The 20,344-nt window shown below is 36.4% G+C and overlaps 1 protein-coding gene across 7 annotated transcripts in view; it reads left to right on the top strand.

The window, feature by feature from the left end:
- baz (par-3 family cell polarity regulator) overlaps positions 1-20,344 on the top strand; it is a 235,640-nt gene that overhangs the window by 205,017 nt on the left and 10,279 nt on the right. For 2 of the 7 annotated variants that reach the window (XM_073976206.1, XM_073976210.1), the window contains exons 2-6: positions 8,399-8,892; positions 16,651-18,162; positions 18,232-18,432; positions 18,511-19,055; positions 19,128-19,412. In XM_073976206.1, the coding sequence (XP_073832307.1) occupies positions 8,713-8,892; positions 16,651-18,162; positions 18,232-18,432; positions 18,511-19,055; positions 19,128-19,412 (2,723 nt within the window). In that variant the 5' untranslated portion in view covers positions 8,399-8,712. The remainder of the gene's footprint in view (positions 1-8,398; positions 8,893-16,650; positions 18,163-18,231; positions 18,433-18,510; positions 19,056-19,127; positions 19,413-20,344) is intronic. The other 5 variants (XM_073976204.1, XM_073976209.1, XM_073976208.1 and 2 more) reach the window with 3 other exon arrangements.

The raw sequence follows: 20,344 nt of genomic DNA on the forward strand, positions 1-20,344 counted from the left end.
AGGACGAACAGACCAATGATATATTTTACGAACGCTTAGAAGAAACATATGACCGTTGCCCTGCCCATGATATTAAAATCATTCTAGGCGATTTTAATGACAAAATTGGATAGGAGAATATCTTTGCCCCAACAGTCGGGAAATTCAGTCTCCACAGTGAAACATCTGACAATGGTATGAGGCTGATAGACTTTGCAGCTGCAAAAAACATGATAGTTAGCAGTACCAGATTTAATCATCTCGATATTCATAAGGGCACCTGGCTGTCTCCAGATCAAAGAACAAGCAATCAAATTGATCACGTTGTGATAGATGGAAGACATTCATCCAGCGTGTTGGATGTATGATCATTCAGAGGCGCAAACATTGGTTCGAACCACTACCTTGTTGCAGCAAAGGTACGTACCCGTCTAAACGTTGCAAATAAAGCACGAACAGACACAACGCGGAAGTTGGACATCGATAGGCTGCAAACACAACAGATAGCCACAGCATATTTCACTCAACTAGCCCAATTGCTTAACGCGAGCACTCCTTGTCCCGATAACATAACAACACAATGGCAAAATATTGCCCACTCCCTGCAAACAGCCGCAAAATCCATACTTGGATTCCAGAGACATCCACAAAGGAATTCGTGGTATGACCAGGAGTGTCGTGCTGCTACCGAATAGAAAAATGCGGCATATAGAGCTACTTTACAATCAGTAGCAACGCGTAGCGCACGAGAGAGGTATCGGGAGAAAAGGAGAGAGGAAAAACGTATTTTGTGCAGGAAAAAGAAAGAGAGATGGAAAAGCAGGAGTGTGAACAAATCGAGATGTACAGGAGTCAGAATGAAGTCCGAAAATTCTACCAAAGAGTGAAACATCAAACTGATGGCTTTGAAACTGGCACTTCCTACTGTAGAGACCAGCAAGGTAATCTGGTAACTGATACAGATAGTGTGCTAAGGATATGGAAAAAGCATTTTTCCAAACTGTTGGTATCCAATTGTAGCGAAGTCGACGAAGATACCACAGATCCAATCCCAGAAGGTGGTATAGAATGTATACCACCCGGCCAAGATGAGGTAAAGACAGCAATAAACCGGCTGAATAATAATAGGGCAGCAGGAGCTGATGGCCTACAAGCCGAGCTGTTTAAAACCCGGAGGCGACGCGCTGATAAGGTGTATGCATCAGCTAGTTAGCACCATCTGGCAGGAAGAACGCGTACCCGACGATTGGAACCTGAGCATCCTGTGTCCCGTCCATAAGAAAGGAGATAAGACTTTATGCTCCAACTATAGGGGCATAAGTATTCTCCCTATCGCCTACATGATAGTGTCAGGGATATTCTGTAAACGGCTAAAGCCAATGGTCAACGAAATAATTGGACCATACCAATGTGGCTTTAGACCTGGCAAGTCCAGCATTGACCAGATATTTACCTTGCGGAAAATCCTAGAGAAGACCCAAGAAATGCAGATCAACACTATCAACTTTTTGTCGATTATAAAGCAGCCTTCGACAGCCCGCTACATTCAAAGGCAATTCCAAGCAATGTCTGAATTTGGTATCCCCGCAAAGCTCATTCGGCTTTGTAAGATGACTTTAACTGATACTAAGTCCTCAGTTAAAATTGGAAAGAACCTCTCCGAACAGTTCGGTACCAAAAGAGGTTTCAAACAAGGAGACAGCCTTTCGTGTGACCTATTCAACATTTTGCTGGAAAAGGTAATACGAGATGCAAATGTCAAAAGAAATGACACAATTTACACCAATAGCCAAATTTTACTTTCTTATGCTGATGACATAGACATCATGGGACGATTAGTAAAGGAAGTAACTGATACCTTTAGGAAGGTCGAAGCAGAATCTGCGAAAGTTGGTCTGGCGGTATACGGCAAAAATACCAAATTCCAAAATCTCGGACCAACTGTGGATGTTTGTACCTATAATTTTGAGGTAGTTAAAGACTTCGTCTACCTCGGCACTGCCATAAACACAACAAACAACATCAGTTGTGAAATAAGAAGAAGAATTGTATTGGCCAACAGATGCTACTATGGTCTAAGTAAGCAATTTAAAAAACAAACCCACATCTCGTCAAACAAAAATAACACTATACAAAAACGCTGATACTACCCGTGCTAATGTATGGCTCCAAAGCATGGGTACTTGCGCCAGCAGATAAGGCAGTGCTTGGTGTGTTTGAGAGGAAAATTCTTCGAAAGATCTACGGGCCGGTTTGCGTTGACGGTGAATATCGGCGTCGTATGAACCACGAGCTATATCAGCTATACAAAGACATGAATATAGTTAAACGTATCGAGATGCAACGATTGCGTTGGCTAGGCCATATCATAAGAATGAGCTATGATGAACCCGCTAAAAAGGCGTATGAATACATGCCACATGGCGGTGCACACAGAATCGGCTGGCCTAAGCTTCGATGGAGCACACAAGTGGATGAAGAAATGAAAAGGCGCGGTATTCCAGAAAGCGAAGCGAAAAACAGAATTGGAGATCTTTTCTTTGTTCGGTCTATGGAACAAATGTTCTGTAATGGGCCAGCTAAGTAAGTAAGACCTCAACATCACACTTAAATGGCTGACACTTTGTATAAAGTCTTCGTTGGGAGTATAAAACTTTCCACCTGAAATTTGTCAGTATAGGTCCACGTGTCCATATAGCCCCCATAGAACGGTACCTCCCGATTTTCGGTATTTTGAAGGTTGTGGCCTCAATATCCCTCCGAAATGGCTGAAATTTGTTATTAAGTCTTCATTGGAAGTATAAAACTTTCCACCTGAAATGTGTTGGTATAGGTCCACGTCTTCATATAGCCCCCATAGTACGGTACCTCCCGATTTCCGGTATTTTGAAGGTTGTGGCCTCAATATCCTGCCAAAATGGCTGAAATTTGGTATTAAGTCTTCCTTGGGGGTAAACAACTTTCCATCTAAAATTTGTCGGTTTAGGTTCAGGCCTTCATATAGCCCCCCATAGAACGATACCTCCCGATTTTGGGTATTTTGAAGGTTGAGGCTGTGGTTATACATTTATCTATTTTATTGACTTGCCTGTCAAACTATTGTTGAAATATTTGTTGCATAATTTTGGTTCTGTTCATCATAGAACATTTAGGTCCACCAATCCTGAGGGCTGAGGGTATTTGACAATATTGTTTTCTCCTTTCCCTTTACTTATGTTTTTAACACTTCATTCATAAAAAAAAACAAATAAACATTATAACTTTCATAATAACATAATACAATAGGAAAACAATAGGGAAAAGAAAAAAAAAGAGGGCAATGAAATTGTAAACTTAAAACCATTATTTACATTAACAACTTTATGGGGTGACACTTTGCAAACAAAAGATGATTACAAACAATCACACAGACAATTGCATAGGGAATTTATATAATAGCAACAGCAATAACAACAACAACAGCAACAAGACGACAACGATTTTTAGCTAATAAGCTGCTACTGGGCTCTCTGAATTGTGTTTTTGCTTTTGGGGAAATGTGGTGGAGTTGAGGCGTCTGTTGGTCGGCGGGGTTTTTGGTATTTTGATTACCGACTTGAAATCAGATATTTCAAATAAATGAGTTGGCGCTGCATTTATTTACCGCTTGTTGTTGAATTTTGATCTCATTTTACAACAGGAAGAAAATAAAAAAAATTTCTTTTCACAAACAATACAACAACAACACGAAATCAGCAGACAATAAGCTTGTAATAAGCTCAGAGGCTCATTTCTTTTAGTCTTAAAAAAAAGTATAAATTATTAGGTGATGCTGATGATGAGATTTGCTATTTTGACTGCTGCACTTGTTTTGTTTAACTTCACACCCCACCTCCCTCCCATTTTCTTCGTTTTAACATCTTCAGTTTTCCCCTTTAAAAACAGGTTAAGATGTAAAATGAGGGCCAGGTTAAACACTCCACGGCTTTCAATTGTTTAAACAAGTGCATTGCCGCCAGGTCTGTGAGCTTTGCAGGTTGCTTGGTTTGTTTTCAGTGTGAGACTTGCATATTTACTGATATGTAATAAAAAGTAAAGAAATTGTATGGAAATTGGGGTCAAAAAGAGGGAAGTGAAAAACTTTGTGAATGTGTGCAAGTGTTCGTTCACCTAGATCACCGGATGTTTAAAGGTTATATATTTAATTTTTATAATTGCCATAAAAATAATTGCTTTGAAAGTGGAGCGAATTGAGGTTTTTTTAATGAAATAGTCCGTGGATTTTTTTTAAGAATATTTTTTGAGGGACCATCACGAAGCGTGGATTTTTTTAAGAATATTTTTTGAGGGACCATCACGAAGCGTGGATTTTTTTAAGAATATTTTTTGAGAAACCATCTTCGTGGATTTTTTTAAGAATATTTTTTAAGGGACCATCACGAGGCGTGGATTTTTTAAGAATATTTTTGAGGGACCATCATGAAGCGTAGATTTTTTAAGAATATTTTTAAGGGACCATCACGAAGCGTGGATTTTTTTAAGAATATTTTTTGAGGGACCATCACGAAGCGTGGATTTTTTAAGAATATTTTTTGAGGGACCATCACGAAGCGTGGATTTTTTTAAGAATATTTTTTGAGGGACCATCACGAAGCGTGGATTTTTTTAAGAATATTTTTTGAGGGACCATCACGAAGCGTGGATTTTTTAAGAATATTTTTTGAGGGACCATCACGAAGCGTGGATTTTTTTAAGAATATTTTTTGAGGGACCATCACGAAGCGTGGATTTTTTAAGAATATTTTTTGAGGGACCATCACGAAGCGTGGATTTTTTTAAGAATATTTTTTGAGGGACCATCACGAAGCGTGGATTTTTTTAAGAATATTTTTTGAGCGACCATCACGAAGCGTGGATTTTTTTAAGAATATTTTTTGAGGGACCGTCAACAAGCATGGATTTTTTAAGAATATTTTTTGAGGGACCATCACGAAGCGTGGATTTTTTAAGAATATTTTTTGAGGGACCGTCAACAAGCGTGGGATTTTTTAAGAATATTTTTTGAGGGACCATCACGAAGCGTGGATTTTTTTAAGAATATTTTTTGAGGGACCGTCAACAAGCGTGGATTCTTTAAAATAATATTTTTGAGGGACCATCAACAAGCGTGGATTCTTTAAAAGAATATTTTTGAGGGACCATCAACAAGCGTGGATTCTTTAAAAGAATATTTTTGAGGGACCATCAACAAGCGTGGATTCTTTAAAAGAATATTTTTGAGGGACCATCAACAAGCGTGGATTTTTTTATGAATATTTTTAAGGGACCATCACGAGGCGTGGATTTTTTTAAGAATATTTTTTGAGGGACCATCAACTAGAGTGGATTTTTTAGAATATTTTTTGAGAGACCATTAACAAGTGTTTTTTTTTTAAGAATATTTTTTGAGAGACCATTAACAAGTGGTTTTTTTTTAAGAATATTTTTTGAGTGACCATCACGAAGCGTGGATTTTTTTAAGAATATTTTTTGAGGGACCATCACGAAGCGTGGATATTTTAAGAATATTTTTTGAGGGACCATCACGAAGCGTGGATTTTTTTAAGAATATTTTTTGAGGGACCATCACGAAGCGTGGATTTTTTTAAGAATATTTTTTGAGGGACCATCACGAAGCGTGGATTTTTTTAAGAATATTTTTTGAGGGACCATCAACAAGCATGGATTTTTTAGCATATTTTTGAGGGACCATCAACAGACGTGGATTTTTTAGAATATTTTTTGAAGGACCGTCAACAAGCGTGGATTTTTTTAAAAATATTTTTTGAGGGACCATCAACAAGCGTGGATTTTTTTAAAAATATTTTTTGAGGGACCATCAACAAGCGTGGATTTTTTTAAAAATATTTTTTGTGCACCATCAACAAGTTTGGATTTTTTTTAAGAATAATTTTTTAGGGACCATCAACAAGCATGAATTTTTTAGCATATTTTTGAGGGACCATCAACAAGCGAGTATTTTTTTAAGAATATTTTTGAGGGACTATCAACAGACGTGGATTTTTAAGAATATTTTTTGAGGCACCATCAACTAGCGTGGATTTTTAAGAATATTTTTTGGGGGGCCATTGACAAGCGTGGATATGTTTAAGAATATTTTTTGAGGGACCATCAACAAGCGTGGATTTTTTTAAAAATATTTTTGTGGCAACATCAGCAACCGTGGATTTTTTAAAAATATTTTTTGTGGCAACATCAACAACCGTGGATTTTTTAAGAATATTTTTTGAGGGACCATCACGAGGCGTGGATTTTTTAAGAATATTTTTTGAGGGACCATCACGAGCAGAGTACGTAAAAATACTTTAAATAAAATTTCCAATCGTTTCGTTTCGTATTTTCCATAGGAACAATACAAAACGAAACATAACCCTCGTTGGCCGAGCTCGCTGTTTAGTTTCGTTTTGTTTACATTCGTGAGTACGAACAAAACGAAAAGCGAAAAGTACTCAACTCCACAACAACAGATAGAAAACTAAATAGTACTTAACACATGTGAATAAATCAAAAACGTTTGGTGGTTGATAAAATTCACTGTGGTATGCTGATGTTAACTTATAGGGTTGTTAAGCAATCACATGTGTGTGTGTGTCTGAGTGTGTCATTGACCATAACGCCACGGCAAACGTTTCCCAAAAATACTTGTCGTTTCGGTGGTGAATGAAACAACTTGACAAAGCATAGCCGAAGTTACATTTCACCAATCGTACGGTTTCCATCTTTTTACGTTGAAAAGTTTGTGTTTTTGTTTTGGTTGTGAGAATGAAACGATTCAGAGAAGCTGAAAAGTTTGTGGCTTTGTGTGATTGGTACGGGAATCGTTTTGTTTCTTTCCATTCATTGATCACGAGGCGTGGATTTTCTTAAGAATATTTTTTGAGGGACCATCAACAAGCGTGGATTTTTTTAAGAATATTTTTTGAGGGACCTTTAACAAGCGTGGATTTTTTAAGAATATTTTATGAGGGACCTTTAACAAGCGTGGATTTTTTTAAGAATATTTTTTGAGGTACCTTTAACAAGCGTGGATTTTTTTTAAGAATATTTTTTGAGGGACCTTTAACAAGCGTGGATTTTTTTTAAGAATATTTTTTGAGGGACCTTTAACAAGCGTGGATTTTTTTAACAATATTTTTTGAGGGACCTTTAACAAGCGTGGATTTTTTTAAGAATATTTTTTGAGGGACCATCACGAAGCGTGGATTTTTTTAAGAATATTTTTTGAGGGACCATCACGAAGCGTGAATTTTTTTAAGAATATTTTTTGAGGGACCATCACGAGGCGTGGATTTTTTTAAGAATATTTTTTGAGGGACCATCAACAAGCGTGGATTTTTTTAAAAATATTTTTTGAGGGACCATCAACAGTCGTGGATTTTTTAGAATACTTTTGAGGGACCATGAACATGCGTGGATTTTTTTAAGAATATTTTTTGGGGGCCATTAACAAGCGTGGATATTTTTAAGAATATTTTTTGAGGGACCCGCAACAAGTTTGGATTCATATTTGAAGTTTGAAGTCATAAAAAGCCACCATCCCTCTCCTCTCTCTTATCTCTACATTATGTTGCTCCCCTCGTCATTTTTATAATGACAGCTAATAAAATTACTATTCGCACATTCTCAAGTTTCTAATCAAACAAATTACTAATTGTTATTGCTAAACAATGCAATTTTCATTAAACAAAATAATTTAAAGAATTTTGTTGATAACGCAACGAAACAACAACAAAAACAATATTCCCTTAAACAACATTAGGAGGGAATGAACAAATAGTTGAACACAAACTGATGGCAATTGCGAACAACTTTGCAGCTACTTGGTGAAATTTCTGATAATGTTGAATAAAAAAATTGACATAATATTTCTCAATGCTTCTCCCTATGATCCTCCAATATTCTAATCAATTTAATTAAATTACATAAATATGTAAATGACTTATTTTTCTTGGGAAAACCTATCACATACCTATCACATTTTTGCTTTCTTCGCCAAAGATAAGATTACTCTTCCAATGATTTAATTGTATTTTTGTGCTCGAGAGACAAGCGAGAAAAAAATAAGATATTAACACCGTTTTTTTCTTCGTTCTTTCTTATCATTCGAAAAAAAATGGTAAAAGAATTGCGTCATTATCAGAACTTTTGTCACCTATAATTGTTGTTGTTTTCGCTGCTGTTATTGTTTCTGTTGTGTTCTAACGAAGATAATGAAACACTTGAACCGAATGACTGTACAAATAAATATTTTATTTTTTCAATACAAAAAAGAAAAGAATTTCCAGTAGTAGTATTAAATTTAAAATAAACAACACAACACCTCTTCGAATATTAACAAAAATGAATAAAAATATTAAAATTGAAAAATAATTAATTTAAGTTTTTTTAGATAAAAAATAAAAACAACTCGAACATTCTTTCCTTAACTCCTCTGTCTTTCTAAAAGAAAACAAAAAACCTGCAACCAAAAACAATGAAGAAATTAACAAAATTTCCAAAGATAACAAAATGAATGAAAAAGAAAATTAACGTCGAAAAGTATTATTAATTAATTAATTTATTAAAATAAAAAAATAAAACAACAACGAAACGAGACATCACAACCAACCAACCAAAGAAATCCAAAATTCTTTTTAAATAATTTATAATTTTAAAAAATATAAAAAAACACCATCCACCATTACGATCATCATTATGTTCGATTTACCACCAAAATGTCCGGCATTGGCTAATAAATTGACGGGCATTTTTGGTTGGCGTCATACCTATAAAGTTTCGGCCAAACATGAGGGCATCCAACATTCCTATTTACAAAAATCCTATTCTCTGACACTGCCCACCAAGCGGCCACCCTCACCGTATGGTTATGTAAAGGTAATATTTACAATTATTTTTTTTATTTTAATTTTATTATTTAAATAACGTAAAACAAACCAAAAACTGGCAAAGGAGGAAATACCTACCCCTCCCACCTTAAAAAAGGCAAGGGGAAATGGTAAACAAAATACTCAACCATATTTCCGCTTTTACAGAATTTTTTGAATTGTTTTTTGGTATAAAAAAAACATTGTTCCCATTTTTGGTTCAACTGACATTTTGAATTCAATATTTTTTTAGATACAACCAAATTGAGAATGTGAGATCATAATTGAATTAAAACGTATTGTATTGAATGTTCTAAGAGTGCTTAAATAAATAATTTTCCTGTGCTTTATAGGAGAATATTTTTGAGGGTCCTAAGCGTGGATTTTTTTAAAATATTTTTTGAGGGACCATCGACAAGCGTGGATTTTTTTAAAATATTTTTTGAGGGACCATCGACAAGCGTGGATTTTTTTAAAATATTTTTTGAGGGACCATCGACAAGCGTGGATTTTTTTAAAATATTTTTTGAGGGACCATCGACAAGCGTGGATTTTTTTAAAATATTTTTTGAGGGACCTTTAACAAGCGTGGATTTTTTTAAGAATATTTTTTAAAGAATATTTTTTGAGGGACCTTTAACAAGCGTGGATTTTTTTAAAAATATTTTTTGAGGGACTTTTAACAAGCGTGGATTTTTTAAAGAATATTTTTTGAGGGACCTTTAACAAGCGTGGATTTTTTTAAACATATTTTTTGAGGGACCATCAACAAGCGTGGATTTTTTAAAGAATATTTTTTGAGGGACCATCAACAAGCGTGGATTTTTTAAAGAATATTTTTTGAGGGACCATCAACAAGCGTGGATTTTTTTAAAAATATTTTTTGAGGGAACTTTAACAAGCGTGGATTTTTTTAAAAATATTTTTTGAAGGACAATCAACAAGCGTGGATTTTTTTAAAAATATTTTTTGAGGGACCTTTAACAAGCGTGGATTTTTTTAAAAATATTTTTTGAGGGACCATCAACAAGCGTGGAGTTTTTAAGAATATTTTTTGAGGGACCATCAACAAGCGTGGATTTTTTAAGAATATTTTTTGAGGGACCATCAACAAGCGTGGACTTTTTTAAGAATATTTTTTGAGGGACCATCAACAAGCGTGGATTTTTTTAAGAATATTTTTTGAGGGACCATCAGCAAGCGTGGATTTTTTTAAGAATATTTTTTGAGGGACCATCAACAAGCGTGGATTTTTTTAAGAATATTTTTTGAGAGACCAACAACAAACGTGGATTTTTTTAAGAATATTTTTTAAGGGACCATCAACAAACGTGGATTTTTTTAAGAATATTTTTTAAGGGACCATCAACAAGCGTGGATTTTTTTTAAAAATATTTTTTGAGAGACCATCAACAAGTGTGGATTTTTAAAGAATATTTTTTGAGAGACCATCAAAAAGCCTGAATTTTTTAAGAATATTTTTGAAAGACCATCAAAAAGCGTGGATTTTTTAAAAATATTTTTTGAGGGACCTTTAACAAGCGTGGATTTTTTTTAAAAATATTTTTTAGGGACTTTCAGCATGCGTGGATTTTTTAAGAATATTTTTGAGGGACCATCAAGAAGCATGGATTTTTAAGAATATTTTTGAGGGACCATCAAGAAGCGTGGATTTTTAAGAATATTTTTTGAGGGACAATCAACAAGCGTGGATTTTTTAAGAATATTTTTTGAGGGACGGTCGATAGGTATTTTTTAGAATATTTTTTGAGGAACCATCAACAAGCGTGAGTTTTTGATAAGAAAATTTTTTTGAGGGACTATCAACAAGCGTGATTTTTTTTTAAGAAAAATTTTTGAGGGTTCTTTAATAAGCGTAGATTTTTTAAGAACATTTTTTGAGGGACCATCAGCAAGCGCGGATTTTTTTAAGAATATTTTTTGAGGGACCATCAGCAAGCTTGGATTTTTTTAAGAATAGTTTTTGAGGGACCTTTAACAAGCGTGGATTTTTTTAAAAATATTTTTTGAGGGACCTTTAACAAGCGTGGATTTTTTTAAAAATATTTTTTGAGGGACCTTTAACAAGCGTGGATTTTTTTAAAAATATTTTTTGAGGGACCTTTAACAAGCGTGGATTTTTTTAAAAATATTTTTTGAGGGACCTTTAACAAGCGTGGATTTTTTTAAAAATATTTTTTGAGGGACCTTTAACAAGCGTGGATTTTTTTAAAAATATTTTTTGAGGAACCATCAACAATCGTGGATTTTTTAGGAATATTTTTTGAGGAACCATCAACAATCGTGGATTTTTTAAGAATATTTTTTGAGGGCCCTAAGCATGTATAGTCTTAGAGTATACCCATCTCCGACGATCCCAGAGTTCATAGATACAGACCGTGTTTATGACGCTCCTTGAGCATCCATTGACAACTCCATTACACCCAACCATTTAATTCGCATTCAAAATAAAAGCGATTCAAATCCACACTATGGCAATGACGATAACAACAAAAACCAAACACCTCAGCTTTACAATCACTGAGAATTTTTTACTGCATAGACATTTCAAAATACAGGCAGACACAACAACGAAAAACAATAATTACGTGGAACTATACAATTTTTCAATTTTTCCTAAGCTATCTTCCACCCTTCCCTAACTTCTCCTTCTTCATTAACGCTTGGATGAATGAACCAAAAAAATTGAAAATATAAAAATCTCAGAGTGATTCATGATGTTCGACAATAACAACAACAATTGCAACCACAACAGCAACTATGTATTTGGCCAAAGGTGAATTAACTTGAACTCATTCGTCCGATTTCAAAGCTAAAAAAAAAACAACCAAATCTACAGTCTAAATGAAAAGTCTGCGTACAATTTTCATACTTTATCATTAATTGTATTTTTTGTTTTCATTATTTGGGCCAAATAAAAGTTATTAGTTATGGCCTGCTTCACTAAGACGATTTGAATTCAATTTCGTTCGAATTACTACCAAAATCCTATTGTTATAGAAAATGATTGTTTAATTGAAAACAAAATGAATCAAATATTAAAAAAAACGGTGTTTGGTAGTAGTTTGAACGAGTTTGTATTCGAATCGTCTCAGTGAAACAGGCCATTAATTATTTTTTTTTTCTTTTTTTTTCTTTTTTTTTTGTTAAGAATTTAAAATATTTCATGCTCAAATTTTCCAGCAAATCATAATCAGCAAAAATTATCGAAAGAAAACTTAATCGTCATAAGCTTGAAATTGTCCAAATTCTTGTAACGATTATTTATGGTCCGTTGAATCCTTTCTGGTGTGTTGCGGCATGTGTGTGTGCAGTGATGCAATTTTGGGCCTCACTTAGATCTGATTTTTTGTTGCGTTGGCTTTTTAGTTTCATTGGCAAATATTTTTGTTGAAGTTAGGCAGATATGGCATGTCGGAAACTTATGGACAACCGGCTGAAAGCTAAAGAAGATTTCCTATAGAAAACCCGTATGAATGAACTTCCAACAAAACAACTGCCTTCAATCTCTCGAAAATCACCTGGAAATGTCTGTGTAGGCCCCTTGAGGGTCTTCAAAGAATGGTCTTCTACCTATTAAAGTCCTTTTCGAGGGTTCTTCGATCTATAAAAGACTCCTTAAAAGGGTCCTCTATCTATTAAAGACCCCTTGGAAGGATATTATATCTATAAAAGGCCCATTGGTCGGAAGGCTCTTTAGAAGATCTGTTCAACACCGGTTACATGGGTCTTCTACTGTAGATTAATATCGATTTGTTACCTTTTCGACAACTTTTGGTTTACCACCAACCACCCGTCCTCAATGGTTACTAATGTTGATAACAAAACAAAAGAAATACTTATTGCATTTTTTCATTTGGGGGCTTAACTGTGGCTCACTGAGTTTTCTTGTTGTTCGATGGCTGGTTGCTAACCTTATTTAGTCATGCCTAACACTGTTGTTGTGTTAAAAATCTAGTTTTAGCCACAAATTGTGGTCTCTATATGTCTTGCCATGTTTTTTTTACGTTTTGGAGGTTTCTTTTTGGCGGCTAAACAACAACTGAGTCACACAACAAAATGCAACCATAACTCGACTGCACAATACGACTGCAGTTGTGCACCCACATGTTTCTTTATGGAATTTTTTAACAGCAACAACAAATGAAACCTTCATTTTTTTCAAAATTTGTTTTTATTTGTTGTTAATGTTAGTCATATTTCCATTTTATTTTGAAAATTTATTTCTTTTTTAAACTTGAAACTGAAGTCTAAATGTTGTTCCTTCCTTGGTGGCGGCGGTATCAATGACGACGACACCATTTGGAGGCGTTGAAGAAGATTAATGTTTGACTTATTTTTTTTGTTAATTATTTAAAATATAAAATAAATTATTTGAAAATTTAAGATGAAGAAGATTAGGTGCTGTTTAACATATTTTTTGATGGATTATTGTGGGCTAAGAGGAATGTAGCAAAGTGGTAGCCACTTTGAAAAGCCCACATGGTCCATTATAAAATCATTAATTTTGTTAATTATTATCAACTGACAGAGAAGAATCCCGTTTTTAACACTAAAATCTAATCAATACCACTGATTACCAAAAGACTTGGCCTGTACTTTGGCCAATTATAGCGAAAAACCGCTTTACTTGGTATGATATCATCCCTTTACCTCCTATATGAAGTCCGGCCTTTTCACCGCAATATACCTTTAAATAACATTTTTGAAATTTCAGACAAAATTTTGTATCTTCCTTAAAAATCCTCGCTTAGGACCCTTCAAAAATATACTTAAAAATCTACGCTTGGGACTCTTCAAAAATATACTTTTAAATCTACGCTTGGGACCCTTCAAAAATATACTTAAAAATCTACCCTTGGGACCCTTCAAAAATATACTTAAAAATTTACGCTTGGGGCCCTTCAAAAATATACATCAACATCCACGCTTAGGACCCTTCAAAAATATACATCAACATCCACGCTTAGGACCCTTCAAAGATATACTTAAAAATCCATGCTCAAAAATATATTTAAAAATCCACGCTTAGGACCCTCCAAAAATATACTTAAAAATCCACGCTTAGGACCCTTGAAAAATATACTTAAAAATCCACGCTTAGGACCCTTGAAAAATATACTTAAAAATCCACGCTTAGGACCCTTGAAAAATATACTTAAAAATCCACGCTTAGGACCCTTGAAAAATATACTTAAAAATCCACGCTTAGGACCCTTGAAAAATATACTTAAAAATCCACGCTTAGGACCCTTGAAAAATATACTTAAAAATCCACGCTTAGGACCCTTGAAAAATATACTTAAAAATCCACGCTTAGGACCCTTCAAAAATATACTTAAAAATTCACGCTTAGGACCCTTCAAAAATATACTTAAAAATCCATGCTTAGGACCCTTCAAAAATATACATCAACATCCACGCTTAGGACCCTTCAAAAACATACTTAAAAATCCACGCTTAGAACCCTTCATAAATATACTTAAAATCCACGCTTAGGACCCTCCAAAAATATACTTAAAAATCCGTGCTTAGGACCCTCCAAAAATATATTTAAAAATCCACGCGTAGGACCCTCCAAAAATATACTTAAAAATCCACGCTTAGGACCCTTCAAAAATATATTTCAAAATCCACGCTTAGGGCCTTCGATAAGCCCTCAAAAAATATATTTAAAAATCCACGCTTAGGGCCTTCGATAAGCCCTCGAAAACTATTCTTAAAAATCCACGCTTAGGGCCTTTGATAAGCCCTCCAAAACTATTCTTAAAAATCCACGCTTAGGGCCTTTGATAAGCCCTCCAAAACTATTCTTAAAAATCCACGCTTAGGGCCTTTGATAAGCCCTCCAAAACAAGTCTTAAAAATCCTCGCTTAGGGCCTTTGATAAGCCCTCAAAAAATAGTCTTAAAAATCCTCGCTTAGGGCCATTGATTAGCCCTCCAAAAATATTCTTAAAAAATCCACGCTTGGGCCATTGATAAGCCCTCAAAAATATTCTTAAAAAATCCACGCTTAGGGCCTTTGATAAGCCCTCCAAAAATATTCCTAAAAATCCACGCTTAGGGCCTTTGATAAGCCCTCGAAAAATATTCTTAAAAGTCAAAGGTTATGGCCTTTGATAAGCCCTCCAAAAATATTCTAAAAAATCCACACTTGGGCCTTTGATAAGCCCTCGAAAAATATTCTAAAAAATCCACGCTTAGAGCCCTTGATAAGCCTTGCTAAAATATTCTTAAAAACCCACGTTTGGGGCCTTTGATAAGCCTTGCAAAAATATTCTTAAAAACCCACGCTTGGGGCCTTTGATAAGCCCTCGAAAACTATTCTTAAAAATCCACGCTTAGGGTCTTTGATAAGCCTTCAAAGCTCTCCAAAAATATTCTTAAAAATCCACGCTTAGGGCCTTTGATAAGCCTACAAAAATATTCTTCAAAATCCACTCTTAGGGCCTTTGATAAGTCCTCCAAAAATATTCTTAAATATCCACGCTTAGGGCCTTAGACAAACCCTCCAAAAATATTCTTAAAAATCCGCACTTAGGGCCTTTGATAAGCCCTTAAAAAATATTCCTCAAAATCCACGCTTAGGGCCTTTGGTAAGCCCTCCAAAAATTTTGTCAAAAATCGACGCTTAGAGCCTTTGATAAGCCCTCCAAGAATAAACTTAAAAATCCACGCTTAGGGCCTTTGATGAGCCCCTTTAAAATATTCTTAGAAATCCCGGCTTAGGGCCTTTGATAAGCCCTTAAAAATTCACGCTTAGGGCCTCTGATAAGCTCTCCAAAAATATTTTTAAAAATCCAGGCTTAGGGCCTTTGATAAGCCCTCCAAAAATATTTTTAAAAATTCAGGCTTAGGGCCTTTGATAAGCCCTCCAAAAATATTCTTAAAAATCCACGCTTAGGGCCTTTGATAAGCCCTCCAAAAATATTCTTAAAAATCCACGCTTAGGGCATTTGATGAGCCCCTATAAAAATATTCTTAAAAATCCACGCTTAGGGCCTTTGATAAGCCCTCCAAAAATATTCGTAAAAATCCACGTTTATGGCCTTTGACACGACCTCCAAAAATATTCTTAAAAATCCACGCTTAGAGTCTTTGGTAAGCCCTCCAAAAATTTTCTTAAAAATCCACGCTTAGAGCCTTTGATAAGCCATGTATTTTCCGGACAAATGTTGCATTTTCAATCAAGTTTTCAGTTGAAAGTAATTTTAATTTAAAATAAATTCAATTTAATTTGAAGTTAGTTTACCCCGGAACTTTTCGGAATATGATTTGTTTAATGCGATTTTTCTGATAGCCAAAAATGTCCCATTCCTTGTTTGGATTTATTTTGTTTCTCAAAACAAACAAATTCCATTTCTGTCTGTTCCGCTCAAACCATAATCATAGACCCGAATTCAAAATCGCCTGGACAATTTTAGTGTTTGTTATGGCCAATGGCTGACGACCATTGACCACACAACCAAAGAAGCAGCCCTCAGCGTCACTGGTTATTTAATATTCCATGCCAAACTTTAGCAGACACAAGCCATACCCAAACAAGTGACGCTGTAAACTTCCTTTTTTTCTTCTGGCGACAATCAAAACAAAAACCTACGCTGGTCAATAACTTTGCGACCCAAGAGACTCACTCACTCGCTGGCCATTACTTAAACATGTCACGTAGCATTATTAAATAAACAACTGAGATATGTCATTATCAATTACTAATTTTTGTTTTTTTTTCTTTCTCCCTTTCTTAGGATCCCGATGCCTGGGTGTCAGTACATCATTTACAAACACAATGCGGTATTTTGGATCCCGACGATTGTGTTCGTGATGTGGCCGATGATCGTGAATATATACATGCCAGCTTTGAAGATTCTGGACCGGATCCAGGTGTTCCGCAGGGTGGTGGAGATGGTGCCTCAGGCAGTTCTTCAGTGGGTACAGGCTCGCCGGACATATTTCGTGATCCCACAAATACAGATGCACCCACAAATGGTGGTCACATAGATAACTCAACACCTCATATTGAGGTGACGAGTACCACAGCCTGTCCCATTACGGGTTTAGGGCTGCAAGTGCGTCGCAGCAGTGATCCCAACTTATTGGCTTCGCTAAAGGCTGGGGAAAATGGTAATAAAAGGTGGTCGGCGGCAGCACCGCATTGTGGTGGTGATTCTCCTGATCGGGTGCTAATGGAGAAGGCCAATTATTTACCACCTCAATGGGAAGAAGAAGATGATGGACCCCATCATGTGCAAGTTGCACCATCACATCAACCTTTTGCCCGATCTGGTCGGCTTTCCATGCAATTTCTCGGCGATGGTACCGGCTACAAATGGATGGAGGCTGCTGAAAAGCTACAACAACAAAATCAATACCCTCCTCAACATTCCGCAACAAATGGTCAACATGCCCAACAACAACAGCAGCAGCAATCGAATTTTTTCTCCAGCAAATCCCTGCCACGAGAGTCAACACGCAAAGAACCCTTGGGCCAGGCCTATGAATCGATACGTGAAAAAGACGGAGAAATGCTTTTACTCATCAATGAGTATGGCAGTCCCTTGGGGCTAACTGCTATTCCGGACAATGAACATGGTGGTGGTCTATTGGTTCAACATGTCGAACCCGGTAGTCGCGCTGAGCGTGGCCGTTTGCGTAAGGGAGATCGTATACTCGAAATTAATGGTACCAAACTTATTGGCCTTACAGAACTTAAAGTTCAAGAATATTTACGCAAAGCTTTAGAAGCTTCGGAGTTGAGGGTGCGAGTAATTCGCGGTAATGCCACCAAGGATAGTAAATATCGTCGACGTGATTCCAAAGTGGCTGAAATGATTGAAGCCGAAGAGAAAATGTCCTCGGGCCTAGAGACAAAAGTGGCCACAGTGTCGCCTACACGTAAACCCCATACCGCTCCGGTAGGAGCCTCTTTGCAGGTGGCAAACACCCGGAAATTGGGTCGTAAAATAGAAATTATTTTAAAGAAAGGACCCAATGGTTTGGGTTTCTCAGTGACCACCCGAGATAATCCTGCTGGGGGTCATTGTCCCATATACATTAAGAATATTTTACCCAAAGGGGCGGCCATTGAAGATGGACGTTTAAAGCCGGGAGATAGGCTTTTGGAAGTTGATGGTATACTCATGACTGGCAAGACACAAACCGATGTGGTATCCATACTAAGGGCAACACAACCGGGAGCCACCGTAAGATTGGTGGTTTCAAGGCAAACGGAACTTGCCGAGCCAGAGGAAAGGGAAATTGTGAGTATTACATACAAGCTTCTTTAAAAAATACTCAAATTAATTTATTGCTCTTTCTGTTTTTTATAGAATTTCGAAAACAAGGAAAATGAATTTGACTCTCCACCCAAGCCCCCAGCACCTGTGCTACCCCAAACTCCACAACACTATGAGGTGAAAAAGTCACACAGTGCCCGCTCGCTATTTGAACAACACCAACAGCATCAAAACCACAATCTCAATGAATCTCAGCATTTTATTGATGCAGGCAGTGAATCGGCAGCCTCAAGTGTAAGTACCCCCACCGAAAAAAAAAAACTTTAAACAAACTTCTAAACTACACATTTTTCTATTTTATACACCCTTTAGGACAGCCTACAAGCCGGTGTCTCTTGGCGTTCGCGGGAAATGTTAACCCTGCACATACCCGTTCATGATACCGAAAAAGCCGGTTTGGGTGTTAGTGTAAAGGGTAAGACAACATCAAATCTAACGGGATCTTCAAATGGTAGTGCCTCGGGATCCATGAAAAACGATGGAGATTTGGGTATTTTCGTCAAGAGTGTGATCCATGGTGGAGCCGCATCTCGTGATGGCCGCTTGCGTATGAATGATCAGTTGATAAGCGTTAATGGTGTTACCCTATTGGGTCAAAGTAATGCTGAAGCCATGGACACTTTAAAACGTGCCATTGTCAATAATCCGGGTAAACATCCTGGCATGATAACACTGCAGGTGGCTCGTAAAATTACCCGATCATCTAGTTCAGGTGATATTCTCGAACACACCAATGAAAGTTCGAATACCAGTGAAAATAGTGGTGCCACGGTAATCTATTTGAGTCCCGAAAAGAGAAGTGAACATCAGCGCAACAGTGGTGCTGGTTCTTCATCGGCATCAAATGAAATGAATCGGTTGGTATTTGGAATTGGAGTAGTGTTTTGTGAATTTGTGGTGCAATTTTTGTTTTTCTTTTTTCATTGCAGTTGGAGCAACCCCGTTTTAGATCGCCTAACCGGTGGTGCTTGCTCTGGCAGTTCAACACAAAAAGGCCGTTCAAATGCTGTTACCGGCACGGCAACAGTTATGTCAACTGGTGGTAGTGGTAGCCATACGAGTGGCGTCAAGTCTGCAGGCAATAGTGGTGCCCATGCTCTACGCAATGAGAGCTATTATATGGCCACAAATGACACCTGGTCGCCAGCCAATTTTAATCAGAAACATATCAATAATTCAGTATTGATAGAACATGATCCGGAACCAACATCACCGTAAGTATATCTGGTATTTTAAAAAATCCACGCTTAGGGCCCTTCATAAGCCTCCCAAAAAATATTTTTAAAAAATGAAGCTTAGGGCCTTTGATAAGCCCAACAAAAATATTCTTAAATATTCATATTTGATAAGCCCAACAAAAATATTCCTAAAAATCCCCTTATAAGCCTCCCAAAAATATTCTTAAATATTCACAATAGGGCCTTTGATAAGCCCGACAAAAATATTCCTAAAAATCCACGCTTAGGGCCCCTCATAAGCCTCCCAAAAATATTCTTAAATATTCACAATAGGGCCTTTGATAAGCCCGACAAAAAAAATCTTAAAAATCCACGCTTATGGCCCTCTATTGAGCCTCAAAAAATATTCTTAAAAATCCAAGCTTATGGCCCTCCATTGAGCCTCAAAAAATATTCTTAAAAATCCACGCTTATGGCCCTCCATTGAGCCTCAAAAAATATTCTTAAAAATCCACGCTTATGGCCCTCCATTGAGCCTCAAAAAATATTCTTAAAAATCAACGCTTATGGCCCTCCATTGAGCCTCAAAAAATATTCTTAAAAATCCACGCTTATGGCCCTCCATTGAGCCTCAAAAAATATTCTTAAAAATCCACGCTTATGACCCTCCATTGAGCCTCAAAAAATATTCTTAAAAATCCACGCTTATGGCCCTCCATTGAGCCTCAAAAAATATTCTTAAAAATCCACGCTTATTGCCCTCCATTGAGCCTCAAAAAATATTCTTAAAAATCCACGCTTATGGCCCTCCATTGAGCCTCAAAAAATATTCTTAAAAATCCACGCTTATGGCCCTCCATTGAGCCTCAAAAATATTCTTAAAAATCCACGCTTATGGCCCTCCATTGAGCTTCAAAAAATATTCTTAAAAATCCACGCTTATGGCCCTCCATAGAGTCTCAAAAAAT

Source organism: Musca autumnalis, unplaced genomic scaffold (genome assembly GCF_047663935.1).
Source record: "Musca autumnalis isolate F117 unplaced genomic scaffold, ASM4766393v1 scaffold_3, whole genome shotgun sequence".
NCBI lineage: Eukaryota > Metazoa > Arthropoda > Insecta > Diptera > Muscidae > Musca > Musca autumnalis.